At 35.2% G+C, this 21170-nt stretch overlaps 1 protein-coding gene across 5 annotated transcripts in view; it reads left to right on the forward strand.

The window, feature by feature from the left end:
* Positions 1-21170, forward strand: part of VPS13A (vacuolar protein sorting 13 homolog A) — a 237092-nt gene that overhangs the window by 39614 nt on the left and 176308 nt on the right. For 4 of the 5 annotated variants that reach the window (XR_003790666.1, XM_029201746.1, XM_029201744.1 and 1 more), the window contains exons 10-17: positions 1644-1701; positions 5872-5999; positions 6192-6298; positions 7729-7900; positions 9530-9592; positions 10079-10208; positions 11053-11147; positions 11478-11620. Coding sequence is in view for 4 of the 5 variants with exons in the window: in XM_029201746.1 (XP_029057579.1) it covers positions 1644-1701; positions 5872-5999; positions 6192-6298; positions 7729-7900; positions 9530-9592; positions 10079-10208; positions 11053-11147; positions 11478-11620 (896 nt within the window). In the remaining variant the exon portion in view is untranslated. The remainder of the gene's footprint in view (positions 1-1643; positions 1702-5871; positions 6000-6191; positions 6299-7728; positions 7901-9529; positions 9593-10078; positions 10209-11052; positions 11148-11477; positions 11621-21170) is intronic. The other variant, XM_029201747.1, reaches the window with a different exon arrangement.

The raw sequence follows: 21170 nt of genomic DNA on the forward strand, positions 1-21170 counted from the left end.
AATGTCTTTTCAGGTATTCTGCCCATTTTTTAATTGGATGGTTTATTTTTTTGCTTTTGAGTTATATGGGTTCATTATATATTTCAGATATTAACCCCTTATCAGGTATATGATTTGCATATATTTTCTTTCATTCATAAGGTTCCCTTTTCATGTAATTGATGGTTTCCTTTGCTGTGCAGAAGCCTTTAATTTGGTGTAGTCATATTTGTTTATTTTTGCTTTTGTTGCCTTTGTTTTTGTTGTCCAGTCCAAAAAATCATCACCAAAACAGATGTCAAGGAAATTACCACCTGTTTTCTTCTAGGAATTTTTATGGTTTCAGGTCTTATGTTCAAGTCTTTAATCCATTTTGAGTTATTTTCATTTATCATGTAAGGTAGTAGTGCAATTTCATTCTTTCGCATATGGCTGTCAAGTTTTCCCAACACCATTTATTGAAGAGACTGTCCTTTCCCCATTGTATATTCTTGGCTCCTTTGTTAACTGACCATATCATATATGCATGGGATTTCTGGGTTATCTGTTCTATTCTGTTGATCTGTATCTGTTTTTATGCCAGTACCATATTGTTTTGATTACTAAAGCTTTGTAATTTAGTTAGAAATCAGGGAGCATGACGGCTCCAGCTTTGTTCTTCTTTCTCAAGATTGCTTTGGCTATTTGGGTTCCTTTGTGGTTCCATACGAATTTTAGTATTGTTTTTTCTATTTCTGTGAAAAATGCAGTTGGTATTTTGATGGTGATTGCATTGAATCTGTAGATTGCTTTGGGTAATATGGACATTTTAACAATGATGATTATTCAAATCCATGAGCATGGAATGTCTTTCCATCAGTTATTGTCCTTTTCATTTTCTTTCCTCAGTGCCTTATCATTTTCAGGGTACAAGTCTTTCACCATGGTGAAATTTATTGTTACATTTTGATGCAATTGTAAATGGAATTTTTTTCTTAATTTCTCTTTCTGATAGTTTGTTATTAGTGTATAGAAACACCTCAGTTTTCCATATATTGATTTTTATATCCTGCAACTTTATTTAATTCATTTAGTATTAGTTTTAACAGTTTTTGGTGGAATCTTTAGGGTTTTCTATTTATATTATTATGTCATCTGCAAATAGTGACAGTTTTACTTCTTCCTTTCCAATTTGTATGCCTTTATTTTTCTTACCTAATTTCTCTGGCTAGGACTTCTAATATTCTGTTGAATAAAGCTGGTGAAAGTGGGCTTCTTTGTCTTATTCCTGATATTAGAGGAGAAGCTTTCAACTTTTCACCCTTGAGTATGATGATAGCTGTGGGCTTGTCATCTATGGCCTTCATTATGTTGAGATACGTTAACTCTGTACCCACTTTGTTGAGAGTTTTTTTCATAAATGTTGAATTCTGTCAAATTTTGTGTATGTGCTTGTACACATATATATAAACACACATATCCTAAAAATTTCTAGAGCAGTCTTATATAATAGTAGTTTAATGAGATAGTGTCTAACCATTTTAATATTTTCTTAGCTAAGTTCTGCTAAGTTTGAGTTTTTTTTTTAATTGCTTTTAGGCATTTTTCTTTTGCATATAATAGGATTTTGTAGAATAAAGGTATATTGACACGAATATAAATAAAATCAATTTGTCTTTTAATAGGACAGCCTGAGGAATGGTATTGTTGATGAAAGTATTATTCCAGAAGGTTATGATTTTGGTAAGTACATTTCATAAAATAAATGTACAATTAAAGTAATCAGTATAAATTTTAAATGAATATTGTTGATGTCACTGTGATATTTCATGTTAATTTTCCCACAAAATTAAATATATTTATAATATATATGCAGAAGCAAAACACTTTTCTGTGTCATGTGTGTTGATGATTCTCAAATCTGTCACTTCAAATTTGTCTTATTTCTCCTTTACCCTACTGTTATTTCTGGCTGTTTCAGTCAGAGTCTGATGAGGAAAGGGAAACCACATACTAATTTGAGCAGGGAAAGTATTTATGAAGAATTACTAAATATAACAGGGGATTAAAGTAACAAGGGATTGGCTAGTAAAAAGTAAAGAGAACTCTAAAGAATATAAGAATAGTAGATAGAAGGAACAGCCCTTACCCTAGGACTTAGGTGGAGTGTCCAAAGAAGAGAGTCTACCTCCCTCAGCACTGAGATCTAGAACTTGTTGGAAAGGGTGTGGCCATGGGTCACTAGGAGGCAGGAAAGTCTGTGGTGCCCTGCCAGTTAAACCTGTAAATTCTCATTCAGGAACTTTAGGGAAACAGACCCTTAAGGGAGCCTCATGGAGAGTTGTCTCCAGAAGGCACTCCACTCTATAAAACTGCCTTAGCAGCGTACTGAGAGAATTTGCTGGCTGTTGGATGGTGCAAGCTGCCATGTACTGAGGAGCCTGGTGCTGAAGAAATCTGTTGTGCTGGAGGACCTGGACACTGGAGAAGCCATTTTCTTTAGGAGCTGCGTGTTGCAGAACCATGGCACTGCAGGAGTCTGCTGAATGAGTACATTAGAACCAGGAAGCATAACTCCTTGCTCCTGCAGTATCTCTCCCGTGTCCTCTGCTGATAAAGATTAACATTGTGCTAGCTGGTAAAGAAAAACTATTTAAAGGACCCAAATCTAGGTTTTAGAGCAGGCAGGGAAGGGTGATCTGGAGGTTATGGGCAATCAGTTGATAACTGGCACACTTGCTGGAGGGGGAAGGATGAATGAAGGATTTCTTTTTGGTTTTGTTTTTTGTGTTTTTATTTAATGGGAGAGATAGCATCTTGTTTATAGGCTAAGATTGGAATGATCCATAGAACATGAAAAATAAGAGAGAGAAGGGATTATTTCTGTATTGACATGGGTGAAAGGGGGTAGAATCTAGTGTACAAGTGGAGTGCTTTGCCACAGGTAGGATCATGGTCAGTTTGTTTATAAGATAGATTTCAATTATAGGAGAGAAGTCCGGGACTTCCCTGGTGGCACAGTGGTTAGGAATCCGCCTGCCAATGCACGGGACACGGGTTTGAGCCCTGGTCTGGGAGGATCCCACATTCCGCAGAGCAACTAAGCCCATGTGCCACAACTACTGAGCCTGCACTCTAGAGCCCACAGGCCACAACTACTGAGCCCGTGCGCCTAGAGCCCGTGCTCTGCAACAAGAGAAGCTACCACAATAAGAAGCCCATGCATTGCAATGCGGAGTAGCTGCTGGCTTGCTGCAACTAAAGCCTGCATGCAGCTACGAAGACCCAACACAGCCAGGAAGGAAGGGAGGGAGGGAGGGAGGGAGGGAGGAAGGAAGGAAGGAAGTCTTAGTGTTGGGTGAACAAGTAAATATGGTGATTGGAGTTAATGGGGTTTTTTTCTTCTGAACTCTTTTTTTTTTTTAAACTATCTGAGGAATTAGAGGTTTTCAGATGGAGGAGTGGCTATGAGATAGCCATGTAGGGGAATGAGAGAATGAATTGACGAGAGCAGTATTATCAAAGTGCTGTTTAGACTAGCAACATCAGTATCACTTGGAAACATGTTAGAAATATAAATTCCAGGGCCCATCCCAGACATACTGAATCAGAACATCTGAGAGTGAAGCTTAGCAATCTGTTTTTAACAAGCTGTCCTAGTGATTTTGATGAATACTACAGTTTGAGAACCTCTGGGCCAGAGTAGGGTTTGGCTAATTTTCCTTTTGCAAAGGGCCATGTAGTAAACAGACATTTTACATTTTATAGGTTATGTATAGTCTCTGTCACATATTTTTCTGTTTCTTTTAAACAACCCTTTAAAAGTATAAAAATCATTCCTGGGCTTCCCTGGTGGCGCAGTGGTTGAGAGTCCATCTGCCGACGCAGGGGATGTGGGCTCGTGCCCCAGTCCGGGAAGATCCCACATGCTGCAGAGTGGCTGGGCCTGTGAGCCATGGCCACTGAGCCTGCGCGTCTGGAGCCTGTGCTCCGCAACGGGAGAGGCCGCAACAGTGAGAGGCCCACATACTGCAAAAAAAAAAAAAAAAAATCATTCGTAGCTCACTTGCTATACAAAAACAGGCTGTGGTATAGGTTTGGCCTATCCCTGGACTAAAAGAATGTTGTGTGATTAGTCAACAACATTAAGTACCTACTTGAGATTTATGACATTAATGTGAGACCAATCAGTGTGATTTTGTTTTTTCCCAACCACATACAGCTGCATAGGTATTGATGTGGAGTAAATAGAGGTGTGGAGTAAATAGAGGTGTGGAGTAAATAGAGTGGCTTTATTCAGAATTCGAGTTTTGCCTAGTAAGTATTAACAAAGTGAGAAGGGCCAAGGAGTTAAAGGGTGAATGCAAGGGAATGACTGAAATAACTGTCAACAGGGTAGGGAGAGAGCTGAGGACATGAAGCAGAAGTGAAAGACAGAGCAAAGATAGAGGATCAATGAATGGTAGTTCCCTTAAGACTTGAGGTTTGGTATTGGATTACTAGAGAGATAGATGGTGGTGGTAGGAGAGTTGGATGCTTGAGCCTGAGTTTATTGAGAGGTTGAGGATATCGGTATGATAAGGTCTAGTGGATGAGGTGAGGGGGGAAGAGTCCAAGGAACTGAGAGGCTATGGTATTGGAACGATCATTTGTATATTGAAATAATCCAGAAATTAGAGTTGCCAGGAGCTAAAATCTGAGAGAGATAGGAGAGGGTGAAGCCCAGGGATGGATAAATTATTGTAACCAAGGAGGGTATAGTGGGTATACAAGAGTTAAAGCTGGAGGAGAGGAATAATTTTACTTTTCAAATACTGGTTTTATTGCTTTATACATATACTTTCTAAACTTTCTCTTTCAATATCCTTCCATTTATGTACATATAAATTTTTCTCATTTTTAACTGTATAGTATTCTGTTGTATAGAGTAATGAATTTAACTGGTCCCCTATTGATGAATAACTTCTTGTTCTATTCAAATTAAAAGTATTTTGGGGGGCTTCCCTGGTGGCACAGCGGTTGAGAGTCCGCCTGCCGATGCACGGGACACGGGTTCGTGCCCCGGTCTGGGAAGATCCCACATGCCACGGAGCGGCTGGGCCCGTGAGCCATGGCCGCTGAGCCTGTGCGTCCGGAGCCTGTGCTCGGCAACGGGAGAGGCCACAACAGTGAGAGGCCCGCGTATCGCAAAAAAAAAAAAAAAGTATTTTTGAATTTAGTGCTATGCCTGAGGGATGATTAAAAGAAGAGGAATATATTATCTTTGTATACAAATTAGCTTATAATTTAGTGGTTGATATCTTTCTAGGTTCTGCTATTACTGGTCTCCCTCTGCATTATTCTTATTCTTTTTGGCACTAAATACAAAGGGTTGAGAGAAATCTTAGATTATGAGTTGAGCCAAGAAGGTTATCTTGGATAAACTCTCATTTTATCTCCTCTCTTTTTTCAAGTTAAAAGGGGGGACAGATCGATACAGAGACACTGACCCGAAATTCAGGAATTATAATTATATAATGAAAGTCAGTGGCTAAATAAAATATTTTTCCCCTTAGTATTTCTAATTATATTCATTCCTTAAAACTATACTTTTATTAAAATTGTCTTACTGGACTGTTTTGCCTTTTAGAGAGTGTTCCTGCTTGTAAGGATTATTTTGTTGTTTTGAGGAGTTCACTTAGCTTTTATTGTACTCATAAAAGACAATATGAATTATAGATAGGAAAAATATAAAAGACTCTTCAACACTAAGTGACAGTTCATATGATCAAATCATAGTAGTATGGAAATCTGGGAGCTGTAGAAAGGGTATATAAGAAATGAAAATCAGCATTTTCAACTTGATTCCTTTAGCACTTTGAGACTCTTGAAAAAAACTCAATTTAATTTTTAAAAATCTGTGTTATTTTCCAGTATTTCGCCCCATATCTGCTAATGCCAAACTTCAGATGAACCGTGGATTGGATTTTGACTTTTCTGCCCCCAAAATAAGCCTGGATATTGAGTTACATGACATAACAATTGAACTTAATAAACCACAGGTGATTTTTTTAATGAAATTTTAAATTGTGAGTTATAGTTTGATAAAAGGAGAGCTAAGATTTTAAATGTTTTTCAAAAACTCATAATGGTATATGATAACATTTCCTTAAAAAAGTCAATAATTTAACTTTTATCTTTGACAATTAAAAAATCTGAAACATTTAAGAACTTTAATTTTTTTCATTCTTCAGTATTTCAGTCTTATGGAACTTCTTGAATCGGTTGATATGATGACGCAAAATCTACCATATAGGAAATTCAAACCTGATGTACCTCTCCACTACCATGCCAAAGAATGGTAATATGCCTTAAATTTTTTCAAATTGAAGTATAACCGACATATATTAGTTTCAGGCATATGACATAATGATTCGATATTGGTATATATTGCAAAATGATCACCACAATAAGTCTAGTTAACATCCAATATCATGCATAGTTAACAAAACTATTTTTTTTGTTATAAGAACTTATAAGATCTATTCTCTTAGCAACTTTCAAATATGCCATACAGTATTATTAACTGTAGTTGCCATGCTGTACATTATATCTCCATGACTTATTTATTTTATAACTGGAAGTTTTCTGGATCCCCTTCACCCATTTTGAGCATCCCCGACCCACTGCCTCTGGCTACCACCAGTGTATTCTCGGGATCTATGAGCTCATTTTTTTAAATTCAATATATAAGTGAGATCATACAGTATTTGTCTTTCTCTTTGTCTGACTTATTTCAGTTAGCATAATGCCCTCAGTAGCCATTCGTGTTGTCACAAATGGCAAGATTTTATTCCTTTTATGGCTAAATAACATTTCATTGTGTGTATATATATACACACATTTTCTTGATCCATTCATCCATCAATGGGCACTTGGTTGTTTCCATACCTTGGCTCTTGTAAATAATGCTGCAGTGAACATGGGAGTGCATATATTTTTTGAATTAGTGTTTTCATTTTCTTCAGGTAGATACCCAGTGGAATTGCTCAATCTATGTTTTTTAAGATTTAAAAAATACGGTATAAAAGTGAATTTCTTGACTTTTTAAGATACTCTTTAAGGGCTGATAGAAACTATAATGTAATATTTGTCTTGAAACACTTGTAGTGGCTTTTGCTTATTACATGAGTAAAATTAAGTTAAAGGATTCTTTATAATGAATTTACAACTGGAAATACTAGCATTCCATTCATTTACTGTATTTTTGGAATTATTAAGAAACATATCCCAGTTTGTTTTCTAACCGTGTCTTTTTTTAGTTTTCAAACTTTGGTATCAGACATATTAAACCTATTATAAACCTGAAAGGGTTATGGTAGTCTATAAAGTGCAACCCCTTTTTAAAATTCAAAAGTCTTATTTTTCCAGTTATTAAGCTCTTTCCTAGTTTCTAGAAGTTGCAATTACTCTTTCAGTTGACTAATTACTATTGAAGTGGCTGAAGTCCTAGTTGCCAATTAATACTTTAATAGTTTTTCTGTAGAACTATATTTATTGTAACAAAATTCAGTGATTTTGATTATTTTCATTTAGGAAAGAGATAAGACTAAATAGTGTATTGTTAATTACTAATAGAGCTGGGAAGAAGCAAGTGCCCAGATAATATACCATTTTCATAGTCTCTGTATTATGTATGCTGTTAGAGTAGAAGCAGTATCAGTTATATTTTATACTGTTGGTCTGAGACTGTTTTTAAGCGTAGGGTTTTTGTTTTTATTTTTTAACTAGGTGGGTTTATGCTATACGTGGTATTCTTGAAGTAAATGTTCGGCCCCACTTACGGATGTGGTCATGGAAGCATATAAGAAAACATAGGCAAAAAATGAAGCAATATAAAGAACTGTATAAAAAAAAGCTAACATGTAAGAAGCCGTCTGGTGAACTTCTCAACTCTTTGGAGGTTAGCATTTAAAAAATTTGTTAAATATTTTGTACTACTTAACTCCTCAGTCTTTAGTGACTAACAGTCCCTAATTATCTGTTCTAATTTGTACTGATCATTCTCTGTCTCTTTTACTTACTAGACTTTTTCATACTCCTTAACTTCTATTGGATGTTACAAACCCTGGTGATGTTTTCCTGTGTGCATTTGGAATTTGAGATTCTCCTCAATCTGGAGAGATTTGGGTTTATGCAAATAGTAACTGGAAGCCTCACATTATTATGACATTTACAAACCTCAAAAGCCTAGAAAGTATTTGCTCCATTGATTCCAGTCTTCTCTGTGTTGGTTTCAAAGCCTTATGTTATGTCACCACTCCATTTTTCCCTATGCTACCATCTAACTGTGCATTAATCAAATAAATTTCCTGTCTTCTATATGTATATGCTTATACTTATAGCCAAGTCTGCTCATGCATTCCATCTGCCTTTCTTCATCTCTATCTCAGTTTCACTCATTCCTCAAGTTTTGCTTACATCCCATCTCTTGTATGAACTTTTCTGAATTTTTTGCTCAAACAGTGCTTTTTTTCCTCTTAATCCTTGTGGCATTTCTGGTCTTCACCAGCAACTTTACGTTTAATTAGCTGGCTCCTGAGTTCTCTAAATATTAGTCTTAATCTTTTAGCATTATGGTATATTCTAGACGGGACTGTTTTACCGATGGATGAAGTACAGCTTAGGGAGTCTAAGAAGAGTTAGTCTCTCAAAAGTAATGGAATCATTATGAATCCAGGCCAATTTCCAAAAAACTCCCTAAGATTGAGTTTTATTTTTATTTTTGAAATAGAAGACTTTCTGAAGACCTAGGCTATTATGAATGCTTGGGTTTCTGCTTTGGTGGTTACAGATTTCCTTACCTAGTTTTGGATCTTAACCTTAACCCTCTAAGTCTACTGGACTGTAGAACCCTGAGTAAAGTTTTCCAGGTAATGGTTGGTCATCACTGTTTCTCTTTGGGACTAAAAGTGGTTTGAGCATGAAGCTCTCAAAAGTAATCATGGAAATAATGTATAGATATGATGAAAGATTGAGCTTATCTCAGTTTATTTCAGTAGCTATACTGAAATACTTGGAAAAGTATAAAATTTATTTCAGTAGCTATACTGAAATACTTGGAAAAGTATAAAATTTAAAAACAAGTTTTAAGTGTATCTAGATCTACTTGATATATCTTAATGATGACGTACGAAATGTGCATGTAATATGAAGGATGTATAATTGTATTTTTAGTTGAAAGTGACACTAATGTGTTTACCCTTAACTGTAGTTAAAGCCCAAATAAAAGTCATTTAAAACAGTGCATGTATGTTATCTTCTAGTACGTGCCTGTGTATCTTGTAGTATTCTAACTCTTACATGCATGACATGTATGATTTCTTTGTTGAGAAAGTTGTTCCATCATTACTAATTTCCAAGGTGACGTATATACAAGCATTGCTTTTCAGAATTTAACAGGAATATTATGTTGATGGCTGACCTGTTTTCTGCTTCCTATCTCTTCTTTAGTATAGCAATTTGATAGAGAATATATGAAAATTATTTGTATAAAGTTATTTATGTAAACACACTTTATTTATATTTTTAGGAGTTGGAAAAGACTTTGGATGTATTTAATATAACTATAGCAAGACAACAGGCAGAAGTTGAGGTAATTCCAGATTGTCTTTCAATTAGTAAAAATAAATCTAGAATTTATACAGATTTGATAGATGTTGTGATGTTACTGGTATTGTGCTGTAATATACTGTTTCCTAAAAAGGGTTCAAATTTGCTTATTTCTATTATAAGAAAATTTGATGCACTGTTTTGCTACATGTATTTAAACCAGACAGGTTCTATGGGAAAAAAATTCTTTCTAACTAATTGGGCTTATCAAATACTGAGAGTTCATATGAAGGTGAAAGCCAATTTTTTCCCCCCATTACCATTGCTTATAAGACAGTGGTGCTAAGTACCTAGTAATCCTAAATTCTGATGTTTGGCCAATGTTGTGGTTACTATGTTTTATTGTCAGTGTGATTATTGTTTACACTTATTCACTAAAGTAGATAAGTTATAGAAATATCATCCTGTTTCTTTAGATTACTAAATAAAGGATAATTTGTCATTTATTTGTAAATTTATTCTTTTATAGGTAAAGAAAGCTGGATACAGGATTTTCAGAGAAGGAGCACAAGAGTCAGAGGATAATAAAGGATGGTTTAGCTGGCTGTGGACTTGGTCAGAATCGTATACTAAACAACAACCAGATCTTAAACCTGGAAGTATGTCCATTTCATTTTATAGTAGTGCAGTTAATCATCAGGCTATGGTAGTGTAGCTAACCATCAGGTGTGAAATTAAGTTTTGCAGGAAATTTTCTCTTTCATTAAAATAGACATTTTAAGTCTTATTTATTTATTTATTTATTATAATTCTTATTATTATCAGTAATATTACTATTAAATATTGTAAATATATGTGTTAAATAAAAATCAAATAAAATAAATGTTAAAATCTTACTAATGCTTGCAAAAGAGCATTATGTCTAGAGGATTTAGTAAGTGCGTATAGCACAGTCATAGATAAAATAAAAATTCCGAAAGGGTATAAACCACTGTAAATTTTTATCGAAATTATTTGTTGGAAAGATTTTTGCTTCCCAACAAAATGCTTAAGACCATGGAGGCTTAGGGGCTTAGGTTTACATCCTAGATCTATCGTTTATTAGCAGTGTGGCCCTGGCATATTATTTAAGCTCTCTAAACCTCAATTTCATCATCTGTAATAAAGTGTGGAGAAATGGTATTAATATTACCTACTTTGTACACTAAGTATGTTGCTTAACACAATGCCATTAAGTGCCTAATATAGGTATCTATTTTGTGTGCTTAATACAACTATTTAGAAATTTATATTGCTAAATTTATGTATTTAGCAATTTATATTATGGGAGAATAAACCTTCTAAAATTGGCAATGCCATCTAGCATTCAGTGAATATAATTTCTTAAAAGTATTATAAAAAGACAGTAAAATTTGCATTTAATTTATTAAAAGCAGCTAAATTTTGGGTCGGTTTTATCTTGTTACCAGTTAAGAACATAAAACACTTCTTTATGATTTTTAGGTCTTGAAGAAATGTTGACACCTGAAGAAAAAACTTTACTATATGAAGCAATTGGCTATAGTGAAACAGCAGTTGATCCAACCTTGCCAAAAACAGTAAAATGTTTTCTTGCCTTATACCTGAGCATTTAGTGATAGATATGCCTATTTTTAATCCTTTCAGAAATATACGTTACTGAGTTGTTCTGTCATCTTTCTTTGAGTCTATAAATATTGCATTTATTTTAGTTTCCAAGGTAGGGATGAAGATTGTCCCCTACTTTTTAGTGTTATGTGGTGATCCTTTAATATATGAAGGGTTGTGTTTGAAGTATTTTTCTGGTTTTTGGAAAGAATAAACTATATAAATAGGAGTATTTGTTGTATGTATATATATATATACATATAGATAATTTTTTTCATTTTATTCCTCTGAATATACTCTAGTTTGAAGCCATGAAGTTTTTTGTTCACTTGAAAAGTATGTCTATTATTCTAAGAGAACAACAACAAAAATCTGAACTGTTAGATATTGTAGTGGAAGAATTTAGCACTTTGATTGTGCAAAGACCAGGAGCGCAAGCAGTTAAGTAAGTATTAATTTATTTTCTCTTATCTGTAAGAAAATATTTCACTGTGAGATTGGAATTTAGTCATACAGTATTTTGTAAAGAGTACTGTGGTTTAATTTGTCCTTTTGTATTTTTAGAAAGGTAGTTTTTTTCATTAATATATATATTTTGGGATTGTTAAAATAACACATGTTCAGTAGAAAACTTCATGCCGAGAGACACTAAAGAATAATACAAAAATGTCAGCAATCACAGTATTGAAAAAGAAACAGCATTAACAATTTTGTTTTTATCTGGGAGTGTCTTTATTTTATCTTCTGTTTTAAAATAGCTTTATTGAGGTATAATGCACGTACCATACAATGCACCCATTAAAGTGTACAATTCACTTTTTTGTCACATTGTATTGTATACCAAATCCACATGGTATATTTACAAGCTTGTACAACAGTTATCATTACCTAATTACAGAACATTTTAACACCCCATAAAGGAAACACTAATACCCATTAGCAGTCACTCCCCATTGCTCCCTCTCCCCAGTGTCTGGTAAAAACTATTTTACTTTCTTTCTTTTTTTTTAAAAAATTATTTATTTATTTATTTTTGGCTGCGTTGGGTCTTCGTTGCTGCGCGCGTGGGCTCTCCCTAGCTGCGGCGCGCGGGGGCTACTCTTCATTGTGGTTTGCGGGCTTCTCGTTGCAGTGGCTTCTCTTGTGGAGAACGGGCTCTAGGTGCATGGGCTTCAGTAGTTGTGGCTCGCGGGCTCTAGAGTGCAGGCTCAGTGGTTGTGGCACACTGGCTTAGTTGCTCCATGGTATGTGGGATCTTCCCAGGGATCAAACCCATGTCTCCCGCATTGGGGGTGGATTCTTAACACTGCGCCACCAGGGGAGTCCCACTAATTTACTTTCTATTTCTAAGAATTTGTTTGGGGCATTTCATATTAATGGAATCATATAATATGTGGCCTTTTCTGTCTGGCTTCTTTTACTAATAGGCATGATATTTTCAAGGTTCATCCATGGTATAGCATGAATTAGTGCTTCATTCTTTTTTATTGCCAAATATTTCATTGTATGGACACACCACATTTTGTTTGCGCATTCATCAGATGATGGATATTTTTGGTTTGTTTCCACTTTTTTGCTACTATGAAAAATGCTGCTATGAAAATTAATGGACAGTATTTTGTATGGACAAGTTTCAAGTTTTCTTGGGTTTATATACCTAGGAGTGGAATTGTTGCCTCAAATGGTAACTCTATATTTAACTTTTTGAGGAATTGACAGACTGTTTCCAAAGCAGCTGCATCATTTTACATTCCCACCAGCATTGTGTGAGTTTTCCATTTAGCTACACCCTTGCCAACACTTCTCTGTCCTTTTGATTACAGCCATCCTAAATGAGTGTAAAGTAGTATCTCACTGTGGTTTTGATTTGCACTTCCCTGATGGCTAATGATGTTGAGCATCTTTTCATGTATTTATTGGCTGTTTCTGTATAGTTTTTTTGAGAACTGTCTATTAAATTCCTTTGCCCATTTTTTTCTTTTATTTAATTAAAAAAAATGATATTGAAGTATAGTTGATTTACAATGTTGTGTTAATTTCTGCTGTACAGTAAAGTGACTCAGTTATACATACATGTATTCTTTTTCATATTCTTTTCCATTATGGTTTATCACAGGATACTGAATATAGTTCCCTGTGCCATACAGTAGGACCTTGTTGTTTATGCATTCTATATATAATAGTTTGCATCTACTAATCCTAAACTCCCCCCTACCCCTTGGCAACCACAGGTCTGTTCTCTATGTCTGTGAGTCTGTTTCTGTTTCATAGGTAAGTTCATTGGTGTCATCTTTTAGATTCCACATATAAGTGATATTGTATGGGATTGTCTTTCTCTTTCTGACTTACCTCACTTAGTATGATAATCTTTAGGTCCATCCATGTTGCTGCAAATGGCATTATGTCATTCTTTTTTATGGCTGAGTAATATTCCATTGTATATACCTACCACATCTTCTTTATCCATTCCTCTGTTGATGGACGCTTAGGTTGTTTCCATGTCTTGGCTGTTGTAAACAGTGTTGCATTGAACATTGGGGTGCATGTATCTTTTCAAATTATAGTTTTCTCCAGATATATGCCCAGGAGTGGATTGCAGGATCATATAGAAACTCCAGTTTTAGTTTTTTGAGGAACCCCCATACTGTTTTCCATAGTGGCTGTACCAATTTACATTCCCACCAACAGTATAGGAGGGTTCCCTTCTCTCCACACCCTTTCCAGAATTTATTTGTAGACTTTCTAATGATAGCCATTCTGACTAGTGTGAGGTGCTACCTTGTTGTAGTTTTGACTTACATTTCTCTAGTAATTAGTGATGTTGAGCATCTTTTCATCTGCCTGTTGGCCATGTGTATATCTTCTTTGGAGAAATGTCTACTTAGGTCTTCTGCCCATTTTTTGATTTATAGTGGTTTTGGTTTTTTTGTTGCTATTGTTACTGAGTTGTATGAGCTGTTTGTATATTTTGGAAATTAAGCCCTTGTCAGTCGCATCATTTGCAAATATTTTCTCCCAGTCCATAGGTTGTCTTTCCGTATTGTTTATGGTTTCCTTTGCTGTACAAAAGGTTGTAAGTTTGATCAGGTCCCATTTGTTTATTTTTGCTTTTATTTCTATTGCCTTGGTAGACTGACCTAAGAAAACATTGGTATGATTTATGTCAGAGAATGTTTTCCTATATTCTCTTCTAGGAGTTTTATGGTGTCAAGCCATTCTGAGTTTATTTTTGTGTATGGTGTGAGACTATGTTCCAAATTCATCGATTTACGTGCGGCTGTCCAAATTTTCCCAACACCATTTGCTAAGGATACTGTCTTTTCTCCATTGTATATTCTTCCCTCCTTTGTCGAAGATTAATTAATCATAGTTGAGTGAGTTTATTTCTGGGCTGTCTATTCTGTTCTGTTGATCCATATGTCCTTGTGTCAGTATCACACTGTTTTGTTTACTGTAGCTTTGTAGTACTGTGAATTCTGGGAGGGTTATGCCTCCTGCTGTGTTCTTTTCTTCAGGATTTCTTTGGCAATTCTGGGTCTTTTATGGTTCTATATAAAATTTAGGATTATTTGTTCTAGTTCTGTGAAAAATGTCATGGATAATTTGATAAGGATCTCATTAAATCTGTAGATTGCTTTGGGTAGTATGGCCATTTTAACAATATTAATTCTTCCAATCCAAAAGCATGGGATATCTTTCCATTTCTTTGAATCATCTTCAGTTTACTTTATTAATGTTTTGTACTTTTCAGCATATGAGTCATTAACCTCCTGTGTGAAGTTTATTCCTACGTATTTAATTTTTTGATGCTATTTTGTAAGGAATTGTTTGTTTACATTCCCCTTCTGATATTTCATTGTTAGTGTAAAGAAATGCAACCAATTTCTGTATGCTAATCTTGTATCCTGCTACCTTGCTGAATTCGTTTATCAGTTCTAGTAGGTTTTTTTTGTGGAGTCTTTAGGGTTTTCCGTATATGGTATCATGTCACCTGCATATAATGACAGCTTTACCTCTTCCCTACTAATTTGAATACCTTTTATTTCTTTTTCCTGTCTGATTGCTGTGGCTAGGACTTCCAGTACTGTGTTGAAGAGAAGTGATAAGAGTGGGCATCCTTGTCTTGTTCTACATTTTAGCAGGAATTCTTCTGAGTATTATATTGGCTGTGGGTTTGTCATAAATAGCTCTTATTATGTTGAGATATGTTCTCTCTATACCCACTTTGGTAAGAGTTTTTATCATGAATGGATGTTGAATTTTATTGAATGCTTTTTTGCATGTATTGAGATGATCCTGTGGTTTTTGTTTTTTCTTTTGTTGATGTGGTGTATCAAATTGATTGATTTGTATTTGTTGAACCATCCTTGTGAACTTAGGATGAATCCCACTTGGTCGTGGTGTATGATCTTTTTTATGTATTGTTGAATTCAGTTTGCTAATATTTTGGTGAGAATTTTTGCATCTATATTCAACAAAGATATTGGCCTATAATTTTCTTTTTGGTGGTGTCTTTGTCTGGTTTTGGTATCACGGTGATGTTGGCTTCACAGAATGTCTTTTGGAGTGTTACTTCCTCTTCAGTCTTTTGGAAGAGTTTGAGGATTGGTATAAGTTCTTCTTTGTATGTTTGGTGGAATTCACCTGTGAAGCCATCTGGCCCTGGACTTCTGTTTGTAGGGAGTTTGTTTCATTACAGATTCTGTTTCACTTCTAGTGATCAGTCTGTTCAAGTTATCTATTTTTTCTTGATTCCATTTGGGTGGGCTGTATGTTTCTAGAAAGTTGTCCATTTCCTCTAGGTTGTCAAATTGGTTGACATATAATCATTCATAGTATTCTTTTATGGTTTTTTGTAATTCTGCAGTATCAGTTGTGATTTATTCTCTTTCATTTCTTATTTTGTTTATTTGGGTCTTGTCTCTTTTGTTCTTGGTGAGCCTGCTCAGAGGTGTGTCAATTTTGTTTACCCTTTCAAAGACCCAGCTCTTGGTTTTACTGATTTTTTTCTATTTTTGTTTTAATCTCTATTTTATTTATTTCCCCTCTGGTCTTCTGCTAACTTTAGGTATAGTTTGTTCTTCTTTTTCTGATTCTTTTAGGTGGTGGGTTAGGTTATTTGAGATTTTTCTTCTTTCTTAAAGAAGGCCTGTATTACTCTGAACTTCCCTCTAAGAACTGCTTTTGCTGCATCCCATAGATTTTGTTGGTTGTGTTTTCATTGTCCTTTGTCTCAAGGTGTATTTTAATTTCTTCTTTGATTTCATTGTTGACCCATTGGATTTTTTAGTAGCATGTTGTTTAGTCTCCATGTAATTGTTTTTTTTTCTCATTTCTTTTTCTGTGGTTGATTTCTAGTTTCATGCTGTTGTGGTCATAATAGTTGTTGAGATAATTTCTATACTCTTGAATTTGTTGAGTCTTGTTTTGTGCCCTAGTATGTGGTCAGTCCTAGAGAATGTTCCATGTGCACTTGAATGTGTATTCTGTTTTTTTTGGATGTAATGTCCTAAAAATATCAATTAAGTCTGTTGTATTTTATCATTTAGGATCTCTGTTGCCTTATTTTCTGTCTCAAAGATCTGTCCATTGATGTGAATGAGGTGTTAAAGTCTCCTACTACTATTGAATTCCCATCAGTTTCTCCCTTTATGTCTGTTAGTATTTGTTTTATGTATTTGGGTGCTCCTGTATTAGGTGCATATATATTGATGAGTGTAAAATCCTCTCATGTTCATCCTTTTATCATTATATAGTGTCCTTCGTTATCTTTCTTTCTTTACGGCATTTGTTTTAAAGTCTATCTTGTCTGATTCAAGTATTGCGACCCTCACTTTTTTGTCATTTCCGTTTGCATGAAATATGTTTTCCATCCCCTCACTTTCAATCTATGTGTGTCCTTTGCTCTAAGGTGGGTCTCTTGTAGGCAGCATATTGTAGGCTCTTGTTTTTTTGATTCAGTCTGCCACTCTTTGTTTTTTGATTAGAGCATTTAGGCCATTGCCATTTAAGGTAATTATTGATAGATATGTATTTATTGCCTTTTTAAACCTTGTTTTCCAGTTGATTCAGTGTTTCTTCTTTGTTCCTTTTTCTTGGCCATGCCACACGGGTTGTGGGATCTTATTTCTCTGACCACAGATCGAACTCGGGCCCTTTTCAGTGAGAGCGCAGAGTCCTAACCACTGGACCTCCGGGGAATTCCCCTGCTTTTCTTTTTTGTGGTTTGATGATTTCCTTTTATTTTATGCCTTTGTTTTCTTCTTTTAGGTTTTAGCGAATGTATTGCAGGTTTTTCCTTTGTGGTTACCCTGTTTTTTAAGTATTTTTACCCCTTGCTATATACTTGCTTTAGACTGATAGTCATATAGGCTCAAACACATTGGAAAAAAAACAAAAACAAAGAATCTACCTTTTCTTACTCTTCTCCCCCACATTTTATGATTTTGAAGTCCTCTTTTACTTCTTCATGTTTATCCTTTTGCTGTTCATTGTGGTTATCATTGTTTTCACAAGATTGTTTTGATTTTTTTAAATAAAAAAATGTACTGGCTTAGTTAAGTGATTTACTTGCCAGTTGTGATTTTCTCTTTCCTATAGACTCTTGCTTCTTTTCTGTTTAGAGAAGACTTGTCAGTGTTTCTTTTAAGATAGGTTTAGTATTGCTGTATTCTTTTAGTTTTTGTTTGTCTGAGAAATTCTTTATCTCTCCTTCTATTCTAAATGATAATCCTGCTGGGTAGAGTATTCTAGGTTGCATACTTTTCCCTTTTAGGGTTTTGAATGTATCTTGCCATTCCCTTCTGGCCAAAAACATTTCTGTAGAGAAATCAGCCCATAGCCTTATGGGGATTCCCTTGTAATTAACTCTTAGTTTTTCTCTTGCTGCCTTTAGAATCCTCTCTTTACCTTTAACTTTTGACATTTTGATTATAATATGTCTTGGTGTAGGTCTGTTCGGGACTCTCTGTGCTTTCCTGTACCTGAATTTCTGTTGCCTTTTTTAGTTGAGGGAAGTTTTTGGCCATAATTTCTTCAAATACTTTTTCAATCCCCTTGTCTCTTTCTTCTCCTTCTGTAATCCCTATTATGTGTAGATTGTATATTATCACATAGGTCTCTTATATTGCTTTCATTTTTTTTTTTCATTTGGCTTTCTGTCTGCTGTTCTGATTGGGTGATTTCCGTTATTCTATCTTCCGGATCACTTATTCTTTCTTCTGCATTATTCATTCTCCTATTCATTGCCTTTAGCTCACTTTTTGTCTCAGCAAATGAGTTTTCTTAGCTCTTCCTTATATTTTCTAGTTCCTTTTTATAGTACTCTGCATTTCTGTCAATAGCCTTTCTTAATTCCTTCAGTATTTTCATTATCTCCTTTTTGAACTCAGTGTCTGTTAGACAGAAGATATCTGTTTCATTGTTTGTTCTTTCAGGGGAATTCTCTTGATCTTTTAACTGGGAGTGTTTCCTCTGCTTCTTCATTTTACTTATATTTCTCTTACTCTGTGAGTTTTAGAGAAACAGTTGTCTACTGTGGTCTTGGAGGGCTTTTTATATGTGTGAGCATCCCTGGGTAGCTTGTGTGGGTTTAATATATTTGGTGTGAGGGCTGTTTTTAGTATGAATGCCTGTGGCCTTCTTTCCTCAGCATGTGCTGGCCATTATTATCCCCATTAGTAGGGGGTGTGTAGATGCAGCTACTGGCACCCACTCCCAGGGCACTTGGTGGCAATGGCAACTCGTGCACGCCTACAGAGCCCATGATGGCGGCGGAGGCGGCTCGCAACCACTCCTAGAGCCTGCAAGGGTGGCAGCAGCAGCTCAAGATTGCTCTTGGAGCCCAGGAGGGCAGCAGTGGCGGCTTGCAACCTATCCTGGAGCCTTTATCGCCTCTTTTTAAAGACCACTAATCCCATTCATGAGGGCTCTGCCCTAATGACCTAATCACCTCCCAAAAGTCCTACCTCCAAATAACCATCACATTAGGCATTAGAATTTCAGCAAATGAAATTTGAGGGACACAGACATTCACAGCATAGCAGCTTGTGTTAGTCCCCTGGCTCCAGGAAGCCACACCAGGAATATTGCCCACTGCTTTGCTAAGGAATGGGGATGATAGGCAGATAAACAGAAATGCCAGAGTGCTATCTTTCTGAAATTCAGCTGTCTTTTCCTCTTTCATTTTTCCCTGGTTGCTGTAAGTTTTTTATTAAATTCCAGACTTGCAAGAAAGTTGATTCTGGGAGTTTTTGTTAGTTTAATCGTCATTTCAGTGGAGAAACTCGATTATTTGAGCACCTTTTTCTGTCACTTCCAAAGACAATACTTATCCATTAACTTTTTTTTTAAAGGCTTTATTATTTTAGAGCAGTTTGAGGTTTACAACAAAGTTTAGAGGGCGGTATAGACATTTCTCATATACCTTCTACCCCTACACATACAGAGCCCCCCTGCAATTATCAACACCACTCACCAGAATAGTACATTTTTACTAAAAATGAACCTACACTGGCATAATCACCCAAAGTCCATAGTTTACATCATGGTGCACTCTTGTACATTCTGTGGTATGGACAACATAGAATGACAAGTGTCCATTGTTACAGTATCACACACAGTATTTTCACTGCTCTAAAAATCCTCCGTTCTGCTATTCATTCCTTACTCACTCCCCCAACCACTGATTGTTTTACTGTGTTCATAGTTTTGCCTTTTTTAGAATGCCCTGTAGTTGAAATCATACAGTGTGTAGCCTGGCTTCTTTCACTTAGTGATATGCATTTAAGCTTCCTATATGTCTTTTCATGAATTGATAACTCTTGGTTTTTAGCACTTAATAACATTACATTGTCTGGATGTACCACAGTTTGTTTATCCATTCACCTACTGAAGGACATCTTGGTTGCTTCTACGTTTTGGCAGTTATGAATATAGCTGCTGTAAACAGCTGTGTAGGTTTTATATGGACATAAGTTTTCAGCTCCTTTGGGTAAATATCAAGGAGCCGATTGTTGGATCACATGGTAAAAATATGCTTAATTTTGTAAGAAACCACCAAACTTTCTTCTAAAGTGACTGTACCATTTTGAATTCCCACTAGCAATGTTTGAGAATTCCTATTGCTCCATCTACATCTTTGTCATTACTTGGTGTTGTCATTATTCCAGATTTTGGCCATTCTAATATGTATGTAGTTGTATGTCACTGTTGTTTTAATTTTCATTTCCATGATGACATATGACGTAGAGCATCTTTTCATATGCATATTTGTCAGTCTTACTTGGTGAGGTGTCTGTTAAGATCTTTAGCCCATTTTTTAATTGTGTTGTTTGTTTTCTTCTTGTTGAGTTTAAAGTGTTCTTTATATATTTTAGATAACAGGTCCTTATCAGATGTGTTGTTCGCAAATATTTTCTCCTATTCTGTGGCTTATTTTCTTATTCTCTTAAAATTAATATCTACCATAATTGTTACTGTTTTCTATTTATTGCCCTTGTTCTTTGTTCCTGTTTTTGTCTACCATGTCTTTTCTTCGTTTTGCAGTTTAATTGAACATTTTGTATGATTCCACTTTCTCTCTTTTCTTGGCACATCAGTTAAAATTTTTTAAACTTTTTTTAGTGGTTGCCCTAGAGCATTTAATATACTTTTTTGTTTTATTTTAATTTTTAAAAAAATGTTTAATTTTTATTGGAGTATAGTTGATTTAAAATGTGTTAGTTTCTGCTGTGCAGCAAAGTGAAAAACTTATACATATACACTCTTTTCTAGATTCTTTTCCCATATAGGTCATTACAGAGTATTGAGTAGAGTTCCCTGTGTTATTCAGTAGGCCTTCATTAGATATCTATTTTATATATAGTAGTATGTATAGCTTTTTTTTTTGCCTTTTTATTTATTTAATTTTTTTTTAACATCTTTATTGTGGAATGCCTTTTTTCTTTTTCTTTTTTTTTTTTTTTTTTTTTGTGGTACACGGGCCTCTCACTGCT

Source organism: Monodon monoceros, unplaced genomic scaffold (genome assembly GCF_005190385.1).
Source record: "Monodon monoceros isolate NGI ecotype Baffin Bay Population unplaced genomic scaffold, NGI_Narwhal_1 Super_Scaffold_5, whole genome shotgun sequence".
NCBI classification, from domain to species: domain Eukaryota; kingdom Metazoa; phylum Chordata; class Mammalia; order Artiodactyla; family Monodontidae; genus Monodon; species Monodon monoceros.